Here is a 20,320-nt window from a genome sequence, read left to right as displayed (position 1 = left end):
TGTATGTATGTTCTCACATAATCCTTAACTTGGAGGTATCTGAACAATATATTGGTGTTCAAATCGTATTTCTCCCGAAATTCTTGAAAGGAGGAAAGAGTCCCCTTCTGATAAAGGTCTCCCACAGTATTGATTCCCTGATTCTTCCATTGAACAAAAACCACATCTAGGGTAGAAAGTTTAAAAGAGGGATTATTTGCAATGGGGAGAAGGAGAGACATGTTTCTCAATTTGAGACTGAGTTTCAACTGTTTCCAGATACGGATAGTACTATGTATTATCGGGTTATGCTCATTCAGAGATATTGGAGACAGGACAATCGTGCCTATACAGCAAGCAATCTTCCCTTTCTAGATGTAGCCAGTTTGCCTGTTGGTATGAATGATCCAGCCAGAAAATTATAGTTTTAATGTTGGTTGCCCAATAGTAAAAGAGGAATTTAGGTAGGGCCAGTCCTCCATTCTCTTTGGATTTGCACAAATGTATTTTGTGTATTCGATGGCGTTTATAATCCAAGATGAAATTAGTGACAATGGAATCAATTTGCACAATTTCAAACTCTCAATGATTCCTCTCTGCATTCTCCTTATAACTCACAATCTCACTCCATTCAGTGTCATCGGGAAACATCTAAAAATTGCATTTTGTTCATTTGTCCAAATTAGTGACGTGTGTTGTGTGAACAGCTCAGGCCAAAGCATGATCCCTGCAGAACCTCGCTGCCATATGGGAAGCACCATGGTCCTGCTTCCTGTTTAATGCCTGGTAAACCAATCTCCAATCCATGCCAGGGTATTACCCCAATCCTATGTGTTTCATTTTTTAATTTCATTTTTTTCATTTCAGTGTTTCAGTGTTTCATTTAATTAGCATACAAATTAGCCAGAAAAAGCAGCCACCAGAGGACTGGGAGAAATTCAGAGTCCAGCAGAGGAGGACAAAGGGCTTAATTAGGAAAGGGAAAATAGATTATGAAAGAAAACTGTCAAGGAACATAAAAACTGACTGCAAAAGTTTTTATAGAAATGTGAAGAGAAAAAGATTAGTCAAAACAGATGTAGGTCCCTTGCAGTCAGAAACAGGTGAATTGATCATGGGGAACAAAGACATGACAGACCAATTGAATAACTACTTTGGTTCTGTCTTCACTAAGGAAGACATAAATAATCTGCCGGAAATAGCAGGGGACCGGGGGTCAAATGCGATGGAGGAACTGAGTGAAATCCAGGTTAGCCGGGAAGTGGTGTTAGGTAAATTGAATGGATTAAAGGCCGATAAATCCCCAGGGCCAGCTAGGCTGCATCCCAGAGTACTTAAGGAAGTAGCCGCAGAAATAGTGGATGCATTAGTGATAATTTTTAAAACTCTTTAGATTCTGGAGTAGTTCCTGAGGATTGGAGGGTAGCTAATGTAACCCCACTTTTTAAAAAGGGGGGGAGAGAGAAAACGGGGAATTACAGACCAGTTAGTCTAACATCGGTAGTGGGGAAACTGCTATAGTCAGTTATTAAAGATGGGATAGCAGCACATTTGGAAAGTGGTGAAATCATTGGGCAAAGTCAGCATGGATTTATGAAAGGTAAATCATGTCTGACGAATCTTATAGAATTTTTCGAGGATGTAACTAGTAGAGTGCATAAGGGAGAACCAGTGGATGTGTTACATCTGGACTTTCAGAAGGCTTTCGACAAGGTCCCACATAAGATATTAGTATACAAACTTAAAGCACACGGTATTGGGGGTTCAGTATTGATGTGGATAGAGAACTGGCTGGCAGACAGGAAGCAAAGAGTAGGAGCAAACGGGTCCTTCTCAGAATGGCAGGCAGTGACTAGTGGGGTACCGCAAGGCTCAGTGCTGGGACCCCAGCTATTTACAATATATATTAATGATTTGGACGAGGGAATTGAATTCAACATGTCCAAGTTTGCGGATGACACGAAGCTGGGGGGCAGTGTTAGCTGTGAGGATTCTAGGAGGCTGCAAAGTGACTTGGATAGGCTGGCTGTGTGGGCAAATGCATGGCAGATGCAGTATAATGTGGATAAATGTGAGGTTATCCGCTTTGGTGGCAAAAACAGGAAAGTAGACTATTATCTGAATGGTGGCCGATTAGGAAAAGGGGAGATGCAACGAGACCTGGGTGTCATAGTACACCAGTCATTGAAAGTAGGCATGCAGGTGCAGCAGGCAGTGAAGAAAGCAAATGGTACGTTAGCATTCATAGCAAAAGGATTTGAGTATAGGAGCAGGGAGGTTCTACTGCAGTTGTACAGGGTCTTGGTGAGACCACACCTGGAGTATTGCGTACAGTTTTGGCCTCCTAATCTGAGAAAAGACATTCTTGCCATAGAGGGAGTACAGAGAAGGTTCACCAGACTGATTCCTGGGATGTCACGACTTTCATATGAAGAAAGACTGGATAGACTTGGCTTATACTCGCTAGAATTTAGAAGATTGAGGGGGGATCTTATAGAAACTTACAAAATTCTTAAGGGGTTGGACAGGCTAGATGCAGGAAGATTGTTCCCGATGTTGGGGAAGTCCAGAACAAGGGGTCACAGTTTAAGGATAAGGGGGAAATCATTTAGGACCGAGATGAGAAAAACATTTTTCACACAGAGAGTGGTGAATCTCTGGAATTCTGGAGTTTAGAAAAATGAGGGGGGACCTCATTGAAACATACAGAATGGTGAATGGCTTGGATAGAGTGGATGTGGAGAGGATGTTTCTACAAAAGGGAGAGTCTAGGACTAGAGGTCATTGCCTCAGAATTAAATGACATTCTTTTAGGAAGGAGATGAGGAGAGATTTCTTTAGTCAGAGGGCGGTCAATCTGTGGAATTCTTTGCCACAGAAGGCTATTCGTGGATATTTTTAAGGCAGAGATAGATAGATTCGTGATTAGTACAGGTGTCAGAGGTTATGGGGAGAGGGCAGGAGAATGGGGTTAGGAGGGAGAGATAGATCAGCCATGATTGAATGACGTGGACTTGATGAGCCAAATGGCCTAATTCCATTCCTATTCCTTATGACCTTATGTTCTATTCCTATTCCTTATGAAACCAGAGCTCCTGGAGAAAATCCATGCAGGTCATGGGGTGATCGTACAAACTCCATACAGACAGCACCTGTAGTCAAGATCGAACCCGGGTCTCTGGTGCTGTAAGTAGGTATGTTGCAAAGCCTACCTGAAGCGTCGCTGAAAATCTGTCGCTGCGGGTGTGCGCGATTTTGGCGCCGTTTAGAGGGGGGCGGGTTTAAAACGCGATTTTCGCTAGGCTGTTCAAATCGAAGATGTTCAGCCTAGTTAATTATTAACGAAAAATCGCTGGAAGACCCCGTCGCAAAAGCTATTATTAGTTTTAAAGGCCTCGTATAATAGTTATAGTAGTTTAAAAATCAACCTCTAAACCCGCGAACACCAGCAACCGCAGGGTCTCATAAAGCAAATAGCAGAAGGTAGGTTGTATATTTTTACATTAAAAAGGGCTTCTAAAGATCCCTTTATACACAGTTTAATATTGCGAGGAGCACATTTTGGGCCCATTATATCCCGCAGTATTTTTCTCGGCATTTGGGGGCACAAATCTACCGCAATGTGAACGTTCTAAACCAGCGCGTTCACAGGAACCCACTGGAAAGCTGATTTAAATGGACTTTAATTTACAGCAATTGAACACTAAATTCCTTCCATTTGGTCTATAAATTAATGTAAATGAGATTTAAAAATCATGTTTTATTGTGAATTATTTGTGAATATTATTTGGACATTTAGGCTATTTAAAAATGTTAATCATTTATTAAGAAATGGATAGATGTTTAGATCTAGTAATTGAAGTCTGAAATTAGCTACAATTAGGTAACTAACTAATTATATGCTTTAATTTCAGGTTATCCAAGTAAGATAATTTTATATTTGTTTCAGAATGCTTCAATCTATGATAACTGAAAATTTCATTCAGTTCTCTTAATTTTTAAGAAAGTTATGGGCTTTTGACTGTTCACGATCACAGCTTTTTTGTTATGTCCATAGAAAATCAATAGGGAACAAGATGCTCATTTCCCAGTATGAAAATGGCCATAACTTTTTAAATACTTGAGATATGAAAGTGAATTAGGTGTCAAATTAAACTTATTTTTATGCTTTATCTGATGGGATAAATTGCAGACTTGATTTTTAAAATCTCAAAATTTTGTAACATTGCTACTGTAAGGCAGGAACTCTACCACTGTGCCACCGTGCCGCACAAAGATACTAGATATGTTATGTTTGGATGCGCGTATACTGGGCTTTACAGTGCATGTAGGAGGTGGACTAGAGTCATAGAGCATGGAAGCAGGCCGTTCGGCCCAACTAGTCCATGCCCAAATGTAGGTCCCTTGCAGTATCTGATATGGATAAGTTTCGATTTACTGACATTGTGAAAACCTTTAGGAATTTGCAAGAGATATTGTGAATGTCCTACAAAGCCCACACAGTGAAACAGCAGTGGGAAGTAGTGGGCAGCAAGGAACCTTTGCTTTAAAGATACAGCGCAGAAACAGGCCCTTTGTCCCACCGAATCCGCGCCAACCAGCGATCACCCCATACAGCACTAACCCACACACTAGGGACAATTCTTTATTTTTTTGCCAAAGCCAATTAACTTACAAACCTACACGTCTTTGGCATGTGGGGGGAAACCAGGGCACCCGGAGGAAACCCACGCGGTCACAGAGCGAACATGCAAACTCCATGGAGGCAGCACCCATAGTCGGGATCGAACCTGAGACCCTGGCACGGTAACGCAGCAAAACTACCACTGCGCCACCGTGCCGTCTGGCCGGGTAGCAACAGAGAGACCACCAAGCATTTCCGACTCACCACCCCACTTCCACTCATGCAACAAGTTCTCAAGATTATGTTTATTTCCTTTCTTTAATCGGTTAATGTAAAAAAGAATCAAGTTACGCAGTTAAGACCACTGATCTACTTAATCTCTCACTCTGCCACAAGTGTGCTCCACCTACAGTTCTGTCGGATGGAAGTACTTCTGAATTGGTCTACTTTCTGTATGTTGCAACCTGCCTCAATCTCGCTGATGCAGCTCTCTAAATGCAGCAGCAATTTAGCCTGAGCTGCCTTCCTTTTGCCGAGGCAGGGCTCACAGCAACAGCACACAGCAATGCCTCTATAACCACTGTGAGAGGCTTGAACAGAAGAGAGGTTAAATGAGAATAATGTTGACCAACGGAATGTGTAAAGAGATTGAAGAAGGATCTCCACCCCGAATGTCACCTATCCATGTTCTCCAGAGATGCTGCCTGACCCACTGAGTTACTTCAGCACTTTGGGTCTTTTTGTGTGAAGGAACAAGGTTGGATGGTCTCTGTAAATGATAGCTGCAGAATCTGGTCCAGCACACACTATCTAATAAAATCATGGTTATCACCTGGAATTGTTGAACTCAATGGAGAGATAAGTTGCTGTACCTCACGTTTATGCTGATTTTCATTGTGTGGGAGGCTGAGGGCAGGTGAAGAAAATGAGATGAAAATCTATAGGAAAGCATGAAGTCTTACCGTAATTCATCATCAACCAACGATGTCAAGTAAAGGTTAAAGCCCCCTGCCTAGTGTAACATATCCAGTTCCTAGAAAAATCCCCTAAACATTCCTCCTCTGAGTGAACCTTGATACCGGGCTGGCAGCAATGGAAGGACACAAGTTACCAGTGACCACCAGACTAACGTTCAGGTCTTGTGGTAATTGTCTGACCATCCTCATGTCTGGAGGCATGGGGCAAATCAAACACAACTAGTTCACAAGCAGGGGAGCAGGTCATTCTGCTTCTTACACTTGTCCTGCCAATAATTTGACTGAAGGTTGATGATGTGAGCTATCGAATACCAAGAGAAGATCCATGTTCTTCATGCAACGTCAGGAAATCTATCATGTTGGACAAATGGGAACAGAGGGTCCTCAGTTTCCAATCTCGTCCAAAGGTTTGCCCCCAGTTGGTGCAACGTTGAAGGAGCTCTGCATCATTAGGTGTGTCTGACATAATTTAGTCCGAGTACTCACAATGGGCTTTGAACTCTTGGTTCAGAGGCAGGAGTGAGAGCACTGAGCTGAGTTTGTGATCAATCCACTATTGGTAACACCCTACACCTACTCCACCATCAAGGCCGTGCACTCCCTCCCACGGCCAACTTGGTCATGGAATAGCTAACGTATTGTAGCCACAAAAAAAAGGTCTACAATTGTCACGGGTTGCGATGCCTGCTTTGCCAGGAGCTCGGACACCAAAGCAAGAACCTGCTCTCTCATCAAGTGTTCCTTTGAGCACTGCTCATAGTGGCATGCTTTTCTTTCTGAGCCACTTGATCCCTATCAAACAGCCTAATAATGTGATTGCAAGGTGATCAGTTGGTCAACTCTTTTAATTACAGCCAGGGTGACACAGTGGTAGAGTTGCTGCCTTACAGCACCTGAGATTTGGGTTTGATCTTGACTATGAAGTTTGCATGTTCTTCCTGTGACCGCGTGGATTTTCTCCAGGTACTCCGGTTTCCTCCCACATTCCAAAGACATGCGGGTTCGTAGGTTAATTGGCTTCTGTAAATTGTCCCGAGAATCAGGGATAGAATTAGCATACAGGGTGAATATTGGTCGGAGTGGATTAGGTGGGCCAAATGGCCTGTTTGCATGCTGTATCTCTAAACTACAACTGACTAATGCAACAAACAGTGCATGTTAAAGGCTTCCAGAGAGCAGACACTAAACCAAATGCCATTCTGCAGATTACCAGTCATTAATCCGCCAATAGGTTACACAGTTTCAGAGTTTTGCTTGTGGTAGATGAACCCAAGGTTTCGCTGCCTTCAACACTATAATCCCAACCAAACTTATCTCCAACCTCCCATTGAAAGGAGTGAACACCCTTCTCTGCCTCACCTATAGTCCTGAACCATAGAAAATAATGAGAGTTCTTTGAGAACGAGAGGAATGAGACTATTAGTTCACCATAGAAATGCAAGGAATGGTGATGCATAGGTGGGACATGGAGCAGCACAGAGGTGGGAGTAGATACGACTGTACGTTTTGACAGGGAAGTGAATGAAAATCTAAAAGTAACAGTATAAAAGGGGCTGAAAAAAGAACACAAAGTTTGTGGAAGCCTTTCCAGGCATGTAGTTATATTTGAGCATAGAAATTAACTTACAATGAAATAATGACAAGACAATCTTTTCTCATGATGTTAAGGAAATGTTGATCAGCTCTTCTTCAAAACACTTCCATGGGATCTTTTACATCATCCTGAAAGAACAGATAGGCCCAGGGCTAGCAACTCAGCTTGGAAACAGCAGTAACCACTCAGTATCTCAGAGTCACTAGAATTTAATAGTAAGATTAAACGAGAACTTACCAGTTTGAAGTTTGATCTTGATTTTATGAGGAGTTACAATGAGCGATTACGTGAAGAAGGGCCGTCCGTCTGCGTGCGCGTCAATCTTCAAAGCAGCGGTGTTAAATCACAGATAAAAAGAAGACCTGAGAATAGTAAGATTGTGAAGAAACTAGAACTTCCATATGACCTTGATAGTATGAGGGTGGTAGCGGTGGGCACGTAATCGCTCATCGTAACTCCTCATAAAATCAAGATCAAACTTCAAACTGGTAATTTCTCGTTTAATCTTACTATTTTACTTCGGAGTCACGTGAGTGACTACGCAAAGATTTCAAAGCTCTGTGATTTTACGCCGGTTACGAATCCAGGCGTCACACACTGAATGGATTGACCATGGATGCGTGTAATCATTAAAGCATTCAGACATTACGTAGTTAAGTTAAGACACTGATGCTTTAAATGAAAGAAAAATAAAAAAAAATATTTACCCCTCCCAACCTTGGGGGGAAACTAAGGGACAGAACTTAAAATGGTACGTGCAAACACCCCCAGTCCGGTTATGGGTTTGTTATAAAACCGGTGGACAGTTATTTCATTCGTCCATCCTGCAGCCACTAGGATGTCGTCAAGGGGCACGTCCATAGCTCTTGCTGCCGACGTAGAAGCAGCCCTGGTGGAGTGAGATTTAACCATATAAATGTTTACTCCTGCTACCGCCATTACCCCCTTTGACCATCTGGAGATGGTTTGAGTTGACACCTTCTGGTGTGGTTTTTTATGGTTGATGAGGACCGATTGTTCTGAACCTCTGAGGTTCTCCGTAACTCTCAGATAGTGGTGTTAGTATGATACCACACATACAACCGTTGGTCCTCTGGATATGCCAAGAACTGGATCTCCATCCCTGGCATTCCTGGCCTGCTCTGTTTTATCAGATTCCTGATTACGAATGTTATGTTGTTCATATTGGTGGTCATGTAGTCCAACCGTAGCTTTTGCAGTGTCTGGACTCTTTGTCAGCATACCACCTTCAGGGTTAGTTATAGGCGGTCCCCACTGTCAACGTAGGGTTAGTACCGCGCTCACATCCCATGTGTCCGTGTGCCTTGGCCTTGGAGGTCTTAAATTGTAAATTCCCTTCATGAATTTTGTTGTAAAGGGGTGCGTTCCTATCGACCCGTGCCCTGCCACCGCATAAGATAGGAGGAGAGTGCGCCTCTGACACGATAGATTGCACTATAACTTTGTTTATAGTTATAGTACAGAGTTGATAGGAACTCCAAGACATCCGTTATCCGAACTGTGTTGTATTTGTTCGGACAGTCCTATGCCTTGAAATGGCCTCCTCAGAATCTGCATACCAACAAGTTAATATGTTCATGTAGTGGATGATTGCTCCCTGTAACTGGGTTCACTAGGAGGTCCTTGCTCTTGGGTACAGCCATAACTGGCTAGACTATAATTCCCAAACTTTTTGGGAACCAGGCTTGAATCTGGCACTACCAATATGCCTGTGGTCAAGCATCGGTTTGTGAGACAAATTGGCGGAAAGCATACATAAACATTCCTCCCCAATTGAGGGAGAAAGCATCCACTGCCTTTGCTCCTGGATCCAGCTCGCAGGACACATATCTGGGTAACTGATGGTTTAGTCTAGATGCAAATGGATCAACATCTGGTATGCCAAATCGTGTAGTTATTTCGTTAAATACTGTCTGATTCAACATCCATTCTGTGTTGTTATTAAACATTCGTGATCCAGCATCTGTCACCGTGTTATATCTACCTCGTAGATTACCCAAATATTCCTCTCGATACACCAGTGCCAAATGAGGTTTGACAATCTGTCGTAAGATACAGATTTTACACCACCCTTGTTAATGGATATATGCCACCGCAGTGGTGTTATCAATCTGATTTTGAACAAGCACCGGTTGCATATCGCTACAGAAACCTTGAGTCCATATTGTGCCCCCAACAATTCTGGGTAATTGATTCCATGTGTTGGGGAATTACAGACTCCTGCTCATTCCATCTGCCCCCACAGCTTTAGACTGTTGGTGTCTCCCCATCCTTAGCCGCTTGCATAGGTCTGAAGAACCCCCGATGGCATTCAAGCAAAATTTCCCTTGAGCTGTCTCACATTCATTATCCACCATAGTTATTCAACAATGGCCTCTGCTGGCAATCCATAGTTTGCCAATTTGGCCTGCATGGAATCTGAGTGTTTGTTCCTTTGCTCGCTGTAAATTCTGGTAATGCAAAGGCCCGTGACGTACTGTTGGGAATGCAGCTACTATTTGATTAGATTAGATTAGATTAGATTAGATAGCCTTTATTTTCATTCAGACCGAAGTCTGAACGAAATTGAAGCAGTCATACATACAATACAATACAATAAAAAACAACAATAAACACATATTAACATCCACCACAGTGAGTCCACCCAGCATCTCCTCACTGTGATGGAGGCAAAAGTCTTAGGTCTGCAGTCTCTTCCCTCCTCTTCTCCCTCTGCGCTGAGGCGATACCCCCCGGGCGATGTTACAACTGTCCCGCGGCTCAAACACCGCAGCCCGGGGTGGTCGAAGCTGCCGCCCACCAGTCCTGCTGACGCAGCCACTGGCCCGCGGCCGAACCCCGGACTCAGGCCACCGCCGCCAGAACACTGTCCCAGCCACCAGAGCACCGTTCCAGCCCCGAGCCGGATCGCCCTCACGTGAGTACCGTTACCGTCTCAGCCTCGCGCCAGGCCGCCCCGACATGGGCGCCGCTCCTCCCTCGGGCTGGGCCACCCCGACATGGGCGCCGCTCCTCCCTCGGGCTGGGCCGCCCCGACATGGGCGCCGTACCTCCCTCGGGCTGGGAACGCCCCGGCATGGGCGCCGCTCCTCCCTCGGGCTGGGCCGCCCTGACATGGGCGACGTACCTCCCTCGGGCTGGGAACGCCCCGGCATGGGCGCCGCTCCTCCCTCGGGCTGGGCCGCCCTGACATGGGCGCCGTACCTCCCTCGGGCTGGGAACGCCCCGGCATGGGCGCCGCTCCTCCCTCGGGCTGGGCCGCCACGACATGGGCGCCGCTCCTCCCTCGGGCTGGGAACGCCGTACCTCCCCGAGCTCGGCCACTCCGACGGGAGCACCGTTCCTTCCTCGGGCCGGCCGCCCTCCCGGGAGCGTCACAGCCCCTCACGAAAGCACTGTTCCAGCCCCGAGCCGGGCCGTCCTCACGGGAGCGAGCCCAGTGCGAGTCCTGGCGGGCTCTGCCTACTGGGCCTCGAGGTCGCCAGCTCCGCCATTAGGCCTCAGCGCAGACGGAGGCAGAGAAGGGGAATACGACAAAAAAGTCGCATTCCCCCGCAGGGAGAGACAGCAAGCCCCGTTTCAACCCCCCCCCTCCCAAAACACAATCTAAAAACCAAAACTAGACTAACCAAAACGAAAATAAATAACACAAAAAACACAAAACAAACAGGACTGCCGGAGAGCCGCTGCAGCCAGAGCCGCGCCGCCACAATTACACTCGCTGTTTGCCTGATAGATGGCTAGTATTTGACTATCAGGTCATGGCAGGCTTAATTAAATATTGTTGTTTGCCCCTAAGCAAAGTCACCAACATATTTACTGTTTTTGATAGTAAATTCTAGGTAATCAATTACCCTTGTAGGTGTCAATTTTGATTTAACTGGATGGATGAGGTAACCAATTCTTTTAAACAGGGTTTTGGTTGCTTTGACTGATGCTTCTGCCAATTCTTGGTGACTCCAAAATGAAAATGTCCTCCAAATATGCCATTACTATGTGGTTTTGAGACCTTTGTGGTCCCAGAATTGGTTTCCGTAGTTTAGTCAATAGTCTAGGAGCTGATGTCAACCCATTTGGCAGAGCCATGCCATCCAGTAAAACTTCAAATATCTCCTGTTCTTAGTGAATAGACACCGAATAGTATGCATCTTTGAGGTCGATGCATGCCATGTGACCATTTTATAGGAAGCTCCTATAAAACAGTTGTTAGACCGTAACAAAAAATTGCTGTTCTGAAAGTCTGTACTGCACAAATAAGTTAAACCTGGATGAAGTGACATCCTCCATCTGTCACCTGTCCTGAAAGGCAATCCTGCCCAAAATACTGGGCCTGCCTTGAAGACAACTCCAGTCCGAGTTCCAAGTCTGCTTGGAACCTATGTATGTTGTGCAGTAAAAATAATCACATGTTGTTATCTGTTTTTTAAAACCAGATCTGAAATTCATGTTATTGTCATTTTGAACAAAAACACAAGAGTAACATGTAACTGGTCCGCAATCCCTTGTTTCAGTAAACCCAGACCCACCTACCTCCATGGCTACCGGTGTTCTTGTGGTAAGCCCAAAGGCCCCTGATGCGGGTTCCTTTTCTCTCCTTGATTGGGAGTAGGACTGGTAGGGAGTGTGGATTCCATGTTTCCCCTGACCTCTGCGTGGATCTTGGTCTGAAAACCTCATCAACGGGTTTGTTTGACTTGCGGGTGGTTTTTCCTGTACTGCAGAACCACCAACGGAGCTCCTCCTCCTGCAACAAGTCTCCTGCCGGTTCTGCTGCCGGCGCTAAATGTCGGGAAACAAGGCCGTCGCCCGCTACTGGGAATGCTGCGGTCTTTGGCAGCCGACTTCTCCGCGGACCGTCTCCTCGACATATGGGTCCTGAAACTACAAAAAGCTTCAAGCCCGAAAGAAGGCAGGTAAGTAATTCAACTTTCCTTACCTGCCCATCCCGACGGGCTGGGAGGACACAGTGCCTCTGCCAGTCCGTCGCGCTCGTTGCGTTCAGACGTAATGACGCGCACGCAGACGGACGGCCCTTCTTAACGTAGTCACTCACGTGACTCCAAAGTAATATTGTCATTTATACCGACAACAGAACAATTAATTTCTCATTTGAACCAAATACGTTTCTCACTGAGCTCTGAGACTTCACCGATTTCCAACATTTGTTTTCGCCACTGATCCTCTAGCTTAAGCAAAGCATATAGGCGGTGGGCACTGGACAGAGATTGGGATTGGAAGCCTAAGGGTCTCCTACTTCCCTGGTCAACGTACACCCCAACAGGCAGTGTTATGCCAAAAAGGCCGCCCTCCATGAAGTGAGGATCTCATCACAAAGACAGCAGAGTGTTAACGTCTAAGTTAGATCTACCACTCGGCAGGTTGCTGCTTTGATCCTAACTCCGTAAACTAGGTTAGATGTGGTTTTCAGATTAATTGTGCTCTAGATTGTTCGAAAGAAGAGGAAAGTCCATAAATTTGGAGACTCTTGAGGTCTTAACCCCTGACTCAGTCATCGGTGATATCATTTTCCGTGCAAGGTGGTAGAAACCCCTCTGCTGCTGCCAGGAACAGGCAGCAAACCATATGGATGCTGCCCTCTATAAAAGAGTACGCAGCAAGTACTCAAACAATCAGGCTCAAGGCAGACTTCAGAGCAGACACTGCCTCATTCTGGGGAGACCAACCTCAAACAACCCAAAAGAGAACAAGCAAGAGACTCCAAGATGTTTTGCAAGGTCCGACTTATGGTGAGTGATGGGAATTTGTTTAAAAAATGAGGAGGGAGATCCACCAGATATTGAAGATATTGTAATCTGGAGCAAATGAGGAACCTAGAAGGTCAGGCAGCATTTGTGGGAGTAGATGGACAGGTGATGTTTTGTAACATCAGCATAAATATGTACAGAAGGTGCAGCAAATTAAGCCAGGAACTTTGAGGTGTGTGGCCCTTGAACTGCTGGGCTCGCAAGGAAGAGCTTCTTACTTTCTTTTACTAACTGTGCTATCCTGCATTTGTACACTGCAGACAGCATATGTATAGTTTTTTTTGCTGAGTGGATAATACACAAACAGAAAAGCTTTTCACGGTACCTAAGTACATGTGACAATAATAAATTCAATTAAAAAGCTAAATCATATCATGCTTCTGATTAGATACGCTACTGTTAAATTTTCAGTGAAATGTTTCAGTGTAGATGGTTGAACTGACAGCCTGTGGACAGAAGATTGCCTCAAGCAGCAGAGTGCAGGCAGTAATATAAGACCAAATCAAGGCTGCACTCCCATCTCCACTTGCAGTTTCACCTGAATGCTTAGTGATTGAGGTCTGTATTAATGCAATGAAAGGATTTTAGCACAGATTTTCCTGAGTGCATCTGGGATTTTGGAAGAATGGTCACTTAAGGTCGTGATGCAGGGTCTCGATCCGAACACAGATGCTACCTCACCTGCTGCATTCCTCCATCAGACAGGTTCCAGCATCTGTAGTCTCTCGAGTCTCTAGAGTTTAAGATAGGTTATTGTGTGGAGGGAAAGAAATTTCCATGTCCAGCAAGGTCCCAAATCATTATGTTTCAAAGACCAAATAAACAGTGAGTTTGTGATGTTGGATAAACAATGGCCAGAAATCAAGATCTGCTCTCATGTCCTTTATCCAAATGATGTCATAGGATTACGCAGGTCTAACACAGGGCGGCACAGCTGGTTGAATTGCTGTCTAAGAGCGCCAAACACTCTGGTTCAATCCTGGCCTCGGTTGCTGTGTGTTTTGTGTGGAGCATATTGAACGTCGGGACAGGCTTGAAGGGCCGGGTGGCCTACCCCTGTTCCTATTTTCTTGTATCTAGTGAAAACTGTATTTTTGTTAGACTTATCTTGCCCGAGGTTTATAGCAGTAAGTCTGTGAATCGCAGAGGAGCGTGAATATCAAACATTCTTTCTCGGTGAAGGTTTTATGCTTTTAAGGAGGATGTGGCCTTATCAATGTTTAAACCTCTCACCACTCAATACTTTTCACTTCAAAGACCACAGGAGGTTCAAATAAAAACTAATTTGCTAGTGTTGCAATAGAAGGAAGTTGCACGCTGCCCAATGCTCCCTTGCAGACTGTCATTGCGGGCCTTTCTACCATGGCCTTTCAAACGTGTGGCGGCATGTTGGCGCAGCGGTAGAGTTGCTGCCTTACAGCGCATTCAGCGCCAGAGTCATGGGTTCGATCCTGATCACGGATGCTGTCTGTACGGAGTTTGCCCGTTCTCCCCCTGTGGGTTTTCTCCGAGATCTTCGGTTTCCTCACACACTCCAAAGACGTACAGGTTTGTAGGTTAATTGGCTAGTTGTAAATGTAAATTTGTCCCTTGTGTGTGTAGGGTAGCGTTAATGTGCGGGGATTGCTGGTCGGTACGGACTCGGTGGGCCGAAGGGACTGTTTCCGTGCTGTATCTCTAAACTAAACTAAGCCTGAACTGCAATAATAAAATGAGGTGCTACAAGTATTTGAATTTGAATTTGATTCCTTTATTGTCATTCAGACCTTTCGGTCTGAACAAAATTACGTTGCCTGCAGTCATACACAGTAACATACAATAAACACAAATTAACATCCACCACAGTGAGTTCACCAAGCACCTCCTCACTGTGATGGAGGCAAAAGTCTTAGTCTCTGTCTCTTCCCTCCTTGTTCTCCCTCTGCGCTGAGGCGATCGATCCAGGCCGAAGATGCCGCTCTCCAGTCCAGCGGACGTCCGTGGTGATATCGCCGCTGCCGAAAGCCGGGACGCCGTCTCCGCTCCGAGTCGGCCCGCCACAGCCGCAGCTTCGAGCCCCGCTGCATCAGCTCCGAGTCCCGCTGCAACAGCTCCGAGTCCCGCAGCCTCAGCTCCGGGCCGCTGCCGAAAGCTGGAATGCCGCATCAGCGAGTCGGGCCACCTCTGCCTCGGCCCCGAAGACGGCCAGCCTCGCGTTAGTAAGTCCTGGCTGGCTCTGCCTCCGGAGCCTCGAGGTCGGTCGCAGGTTGGAGACCGCCATTAGGCCTCAGCGCAGACGGAGGAAGAGAAGGGGAATACGACAAGAAAAAGTCGCATTCCCCCGAAGGGAGAGACAAAGAAACATGTTTCACCCCCCCCTCCCATAACAAAAAAGTAAAGACAGACGGACTGCAGGCGAGCCACAGCTGTTAACAGCGCCGCCACTTCCGGAACTTCTCCCCAAGTAATTCTGCTATAATGTGATTCATAAGCATGACAGAAAATTGTCTTATAGAAACAATTGTGTCAATGGGGCAAAGGGGGTTTTCAACTTAAGAGTTTAAAACTTTTTATTAGTGTATTTTGTTACTACAAGCTTAAAACACTAAAGGCTTTGTCTAATGGAGTATCACTGCACAAATGTCTGTGAAAGTAATTCCTTGTCAATGTCTATGACCACTGTGTTCTTAAATGACAGTGGAATTCAATTACTGTGGGGAGGTTACAAGGAAACAGTTTTTCCTTGGTTTTCTTTTTTCTCCCCAAGACACTTTGTCACATTCCCGACTAACTTTTGTGGTGTTAATGCCTGAACAAAATTGCATTATAACTAATTTGCCTTGTGTATTAACAATAATGTTCCTTAGTTCATCAGTTCTATTATATCCCATTAGTACTAATTAGTGTACACTGTGTAAATAATTGCCTCACACATCTACTTTAAACCTCACCCCTCTGCTCTTATAGTATTCTACATTTCCTTCCAGGAAAAGGTTCTGACTGCTTACCCTATCTATGCCTCTCATCATTTTATATATTCTATCTACCCGAATTAAACCAGCATCTGTAGTTCTTTCCTACTCCTTATAGCTGATATCATCTAATCTATATTTTGTATTGCACTTTGCACCCCCTCCAAAATCTTCCTATAATGGGATGACCAGAACTGCATGCAATACTCCAAATGCAGCCTAACCAAAGGTTTTTAAGATGCAACATGACTTCCTGACTGTGAGTGCCATGACCAACAAAGGCCAGAATTTCATCCACCTTCTTTACCACTCTATCTACTTGTGTTGCTGCTTCATGGAACTATGTGACTTGGAACCCAAGATTGCTCTGTACATCCATGCTGTTCAGGGTCTTGCCATTGCGATAATCATGCTTAAGTTGAATAGATTCACAGCCGTGGCAGGTGGTCATCAGGCGTGATGTGCTAAATGGTGCTATGGTTTTTTTCAGGCTTCTACTGTGCTGGTCATCTTGGTGCTCGCCGCCCTAACAGAAGATGCCTCTGCGGCAAAAGGCAAGAACAACAGAAGGAAAGGGGATCACATGCGCTTAAAGAGAACCACAAAGTTGGAAAATGTAACGCTGTCTGCCAATTTCCCCAAGTACAATGGCCACATCCACGAGGCTTCCTTCAGGAACCGCTCTCTGTCCCCCTGGATCTACAAGTAAGTTCAAAGTCAAAGTCAAAGTCAATTTTATTACCCAAAGGTGCAGTGAATTTACCAGCAGCGATACACTTAAAAAGAACACACAATAAGATTTAACACAAACATCCACCACAGCATTCTTCATTGTGGTGGAAGGCTACAAAGTTCAGCCAGTCCTCCTCATTTGTTCACCCATGGTCGGGGCCATAAACCCTCCGTAGTCGCTGCTACGGACGGCCCGATGTACAGGCCCTCTCGTCGGGATGATCAAAACTCCGACGTCGAGATGATCAAACACACTCCGCAACTTGGAGGTCCCGAATCGGCACTTTTCCGAATCGGCACTTTCAACTCACAACCCCTCCTTCCTTTACAAAACCATCACCTACAAAAAACACTGAACCATCAGAGTTGCACAATCATACTCCCTCAGTCAAATATTCCATCACTCTTTTACAATCTATCTCCATTACACTGAGTTACCCATCCCTGCAGGCTCTCTGTCACTGGTGATTCTCCATCACTCCTTCCATTGCTAAGGGCACTCTTTCACACCAGCTCCCCATCACTACACTACATCCTTTGCTCTCTCCATCACTGTAGGCTGCCGGTCTCTTCTCCCCTTTGTGATCTCTGGTGATTGTACCATCACTGGCACCTCATCTCTCCTGGTTCCCCATCACTGCCTGTTCACCAACACTCTCCTCATCACTGTAATCTCTTCATTGCTCTCTCTGTAACACCCCTCACTTCACATTACTTCATCATTATTCTAGAAACTACTGGGCACCTGTATAATAGGCTCTCGATGCCCAGCACGTTTCTCATCCTCTTCCATTGCAGGGTATAAGGGCAGTCACACGCAGCGGCTGTGGAAAGCATCTTGTCCGGTAATATTACCATCTGGTTTGGGAATTGCTCTGCCCAGGACAAGAAGGCTCTGCAGAGAGTAGTGCGTTCGGCCGAATGCACTATGGGAACTTCACTCGCCCCCCTGCAGGAACTATACATCAGGAGGTGCAACTCCAGAGCCAATAAAATCATGGGAGACCCCTTCCACCCCTGCAACGGACTGTTCCAGCTGCTATGGTCAGGCAAACGCCTCCGTTGCCATGCTGTGAGAACGGAGAGGTTGATAAGGAGTTTCTTCCCAGAGGCCATTCGGACTGTAAATCTCACCAGGGACTAACTTTACTGAACGTTTTTCCTTCCAATATTTAATATGTAAAAGAATATGTGTGTGTTTATGAGTGTGTTTATAGTTTGTTTGTTTGTCTTTTTGCACAAAGTCCACGAGCATTGCCACTTTTCATTTCACTGCACATCTCGTATGTGTATGTGACGAATAAACTTGACGACTTGACTTGAGTATGGTACAGTGGTGCAGCGATGTTGCGGCCTTACAGCGCCAGAGACCCAGGTTCAATTCCGACTAAGGGTGCTTGTCTGTACGGAGTTTGTATGTTCTCCCCATGATGGCGAGGGTTTTCCCCAGGTGCTCCTGTTTCCTCCCACACCTCAAAGACACACAGGTTTGTAGGTTAATTGGCTTTGGTAAAGATTGTGTATTGTCCCTAGCATGTAGGATGGTGATCGCTGACCAGTGCAGACTCGGTGGGCTGAAGAGCCTGTTTCCACACTGTATCTCTAAACTAAACTAAACAATTCCTATAACAATGTGATGGTTTACTCATTTGCAGGAAGGACTTTGATGCCAACCGCTATCCTTCTTCCATCGACAAGGCAGAGTGTGTGAGCAAGCAATGCTTCAAGGATCCAGATCTGAACACCCGTCTGGTCAAGCAGGAGATGCTCGTCCTCAGGAAGAAGAAGTCACGTGACGACAAGATCATTTACCACGTGGAGAAACTCTTGGTCCCTGTTGCTTGTGTCTGTGTCCGTCCGGAGGTCGTGCATGCCTGATAGAGCCAGCTGTAGGTGTGTCAAAGGATAGAGTCATGTCCAGCCATTCCCCAAGCCAAGTAGAAGCATATCCTTAAGCATTTTAAACTGGAACCAGTGGGGGGGGAAACAGCATTTGAATTGGAAGCCAGCCAAACGTAACGCTGCAAAGCACTCCCCCACCCCCCCCACCCATTCCCCTTCCCCAGGGTAAGAGGCACTGTCACCTTTGCATTGAAAAGACCACCAACCATCCCCTGCCTGAGTGTAATTGCAGTCAGAGGTATGAAGTTGGCTGTCCTGGAACCTGACTGATGAGGATTTGTGAAAAACATGATGAAGCCAATTATCCTCTGCTTCTCCCTCTTAAATGGTTGCGGTAGATAACAACTGTGCAGCAAAGAAACATAGAAAATTAGAGCAGGCCATTTGGCATTTCCATCCTGCTCCCCTATTCAATGTGGCCAGAGTCATTCAGCACGTAAACCGGTCCTTCAGCCGAACTTTTCCATACTGACTAAGGTACCCCAATTACGCTAGGCCCATTAACCTGTGTTTGGCCTATATCCCTTGAAACCTTTGTACCTGTCCAAATACCTGTTAAATGTTACGTACCTGCCTCAACCACTTCTTTTGGCAGCTCATTCCACAAACATACTTTGTGAAAATGTTGCTCCTCGGGTTCCTGTTAAATCTTCCCCTCTCACCTTAAACAGCGGAGTCAGGGGATATGGGGAGAAGGCAGGAATGGGGTACTGATTGGGGATGATGAGCCATGATCACATTAAATAGCGGTGCAGGCTCGAAGGTCCGAATGGCCCACTCCTGCACCTATTGTCTATTGTCTATAAACATGACCTCTAGTTCTTGATTCCCTTACCCTGCGAAAAAGGCTTTGTGTATTCACCTATCTATGCATCTCATGATTTTATAGACCTCCAAAAGATCACACCTCAGTCTCTTACATTACAAGGACTAAAGTCCTGCCCTGCCCAACCTCTCCCTGCAGGTCAGTTCAAGGCTGATCCTCAGTCTCAATACCACTTTTCTACTCTCTCCGGTCACCCCTCCACCTCCTTCAGTCTCCCAGCCTTCACTATAATCTGCAGCTGTTCTGCAGCAATATTCTGCAGCTGCTTCATGCCCTCGAGTACAGACTGTACACATAAACATTTCTACGCAGATTATTCAGATCATTTGCTCCCTCTGCCTTCCCCCTCATTGTTCTTCCAGCCAGGAAAGGAAAAGCGATGGCTTGGAGACAATAGCAGTCCCTGGGATCTGCAACTGGGGTCACAACGCATCAGGTGCTTGCCGGCAAATGCAGTCAACTGAACGCTAGCTTAGCAATGCTTACAAGGCAACTGTAAGCTAAGATCGAGGGCATCAGATCTGCAATACAGCCAGTTGCTATTTGCTATCCATTGTTGATTTGCAACCAGATGGAGTTGGATACATTGGCTAAAGATATCAACCCCAAGTCGGGGCTGACATATTCCCTGCTCATGTCAGCTGGTCAGGTCGGCCTGCACTCTCCATTCTACCTGGGCGGGAAGCCAAGCAAGGTCAGGAATAACCAGAGCTGGTCACCCTGGTGATCTGGGAATGTTAAGCAAAGGGAAGTTTGAGAATGTATTAATTATTAATTTATTAAGTTATTTTTGATATTTATATGAAATGTTTCTGTCTAAAGAGCCTCACCTGTACAATTTAGTTTTAAATAAAGATTATGTGTTGAGCATTTGCGGCTTCAGTTTGACTATTGTTTCTGCTTTCAAAGGCACACACACTGGCAAGGTAAAAGACCTGGGACCCGTCTC

General features: G+C 45.6%; 1 protein-coding gene across 1 annotated transcript; it reads left to right on the top strand.

The window, feature by feature from the left end:
• The first annotated feature begins 12,874 nt into the window (after positions 1-12,874).
• Positions 12,875-18,521, top strand: LOC116976520 (interleukin-17F-like). The gene is made up of 3 exons (XM_033026411.1): positions 12,875-12,942; positions 16,402-16,616; positions 18,299-18,521. The coding sequence occupies exons 1-3, from the start codon at positions 12,919-12,921 to the stop codon at positions 18,519-18,521; spliced, it is 462 nt and encodes a 153-aa protein (XP_032882302.1). The 5' UTR covers positions 12,875-12,918.
• The last annotated feature ends 1,799 nt before the right edge of the window (positions 18,522-20,320 follow it).

This window comes from Amblyraja radiata, chromosome 8 (genome assembly GCF_010909765.2).
Source record: "Amblyraja radiata isolate CabotCenter1 chromosome 8, sAmbRad1.1.pri, whole genome shotgun sequence".
In the NCBI taxonomy this organism is placed as follows: domain Eukaryota; kingdom Metazoa; phylum Chordata; class Chondrichthyes; order Rajiformes; family Rajidae; genus Amblyraja; species Amblyraja radiata.
Note: the sequence above shows the minus strand (reverse complement) of the source record. Positions and strands in the feature narration are given on the sequence as shown.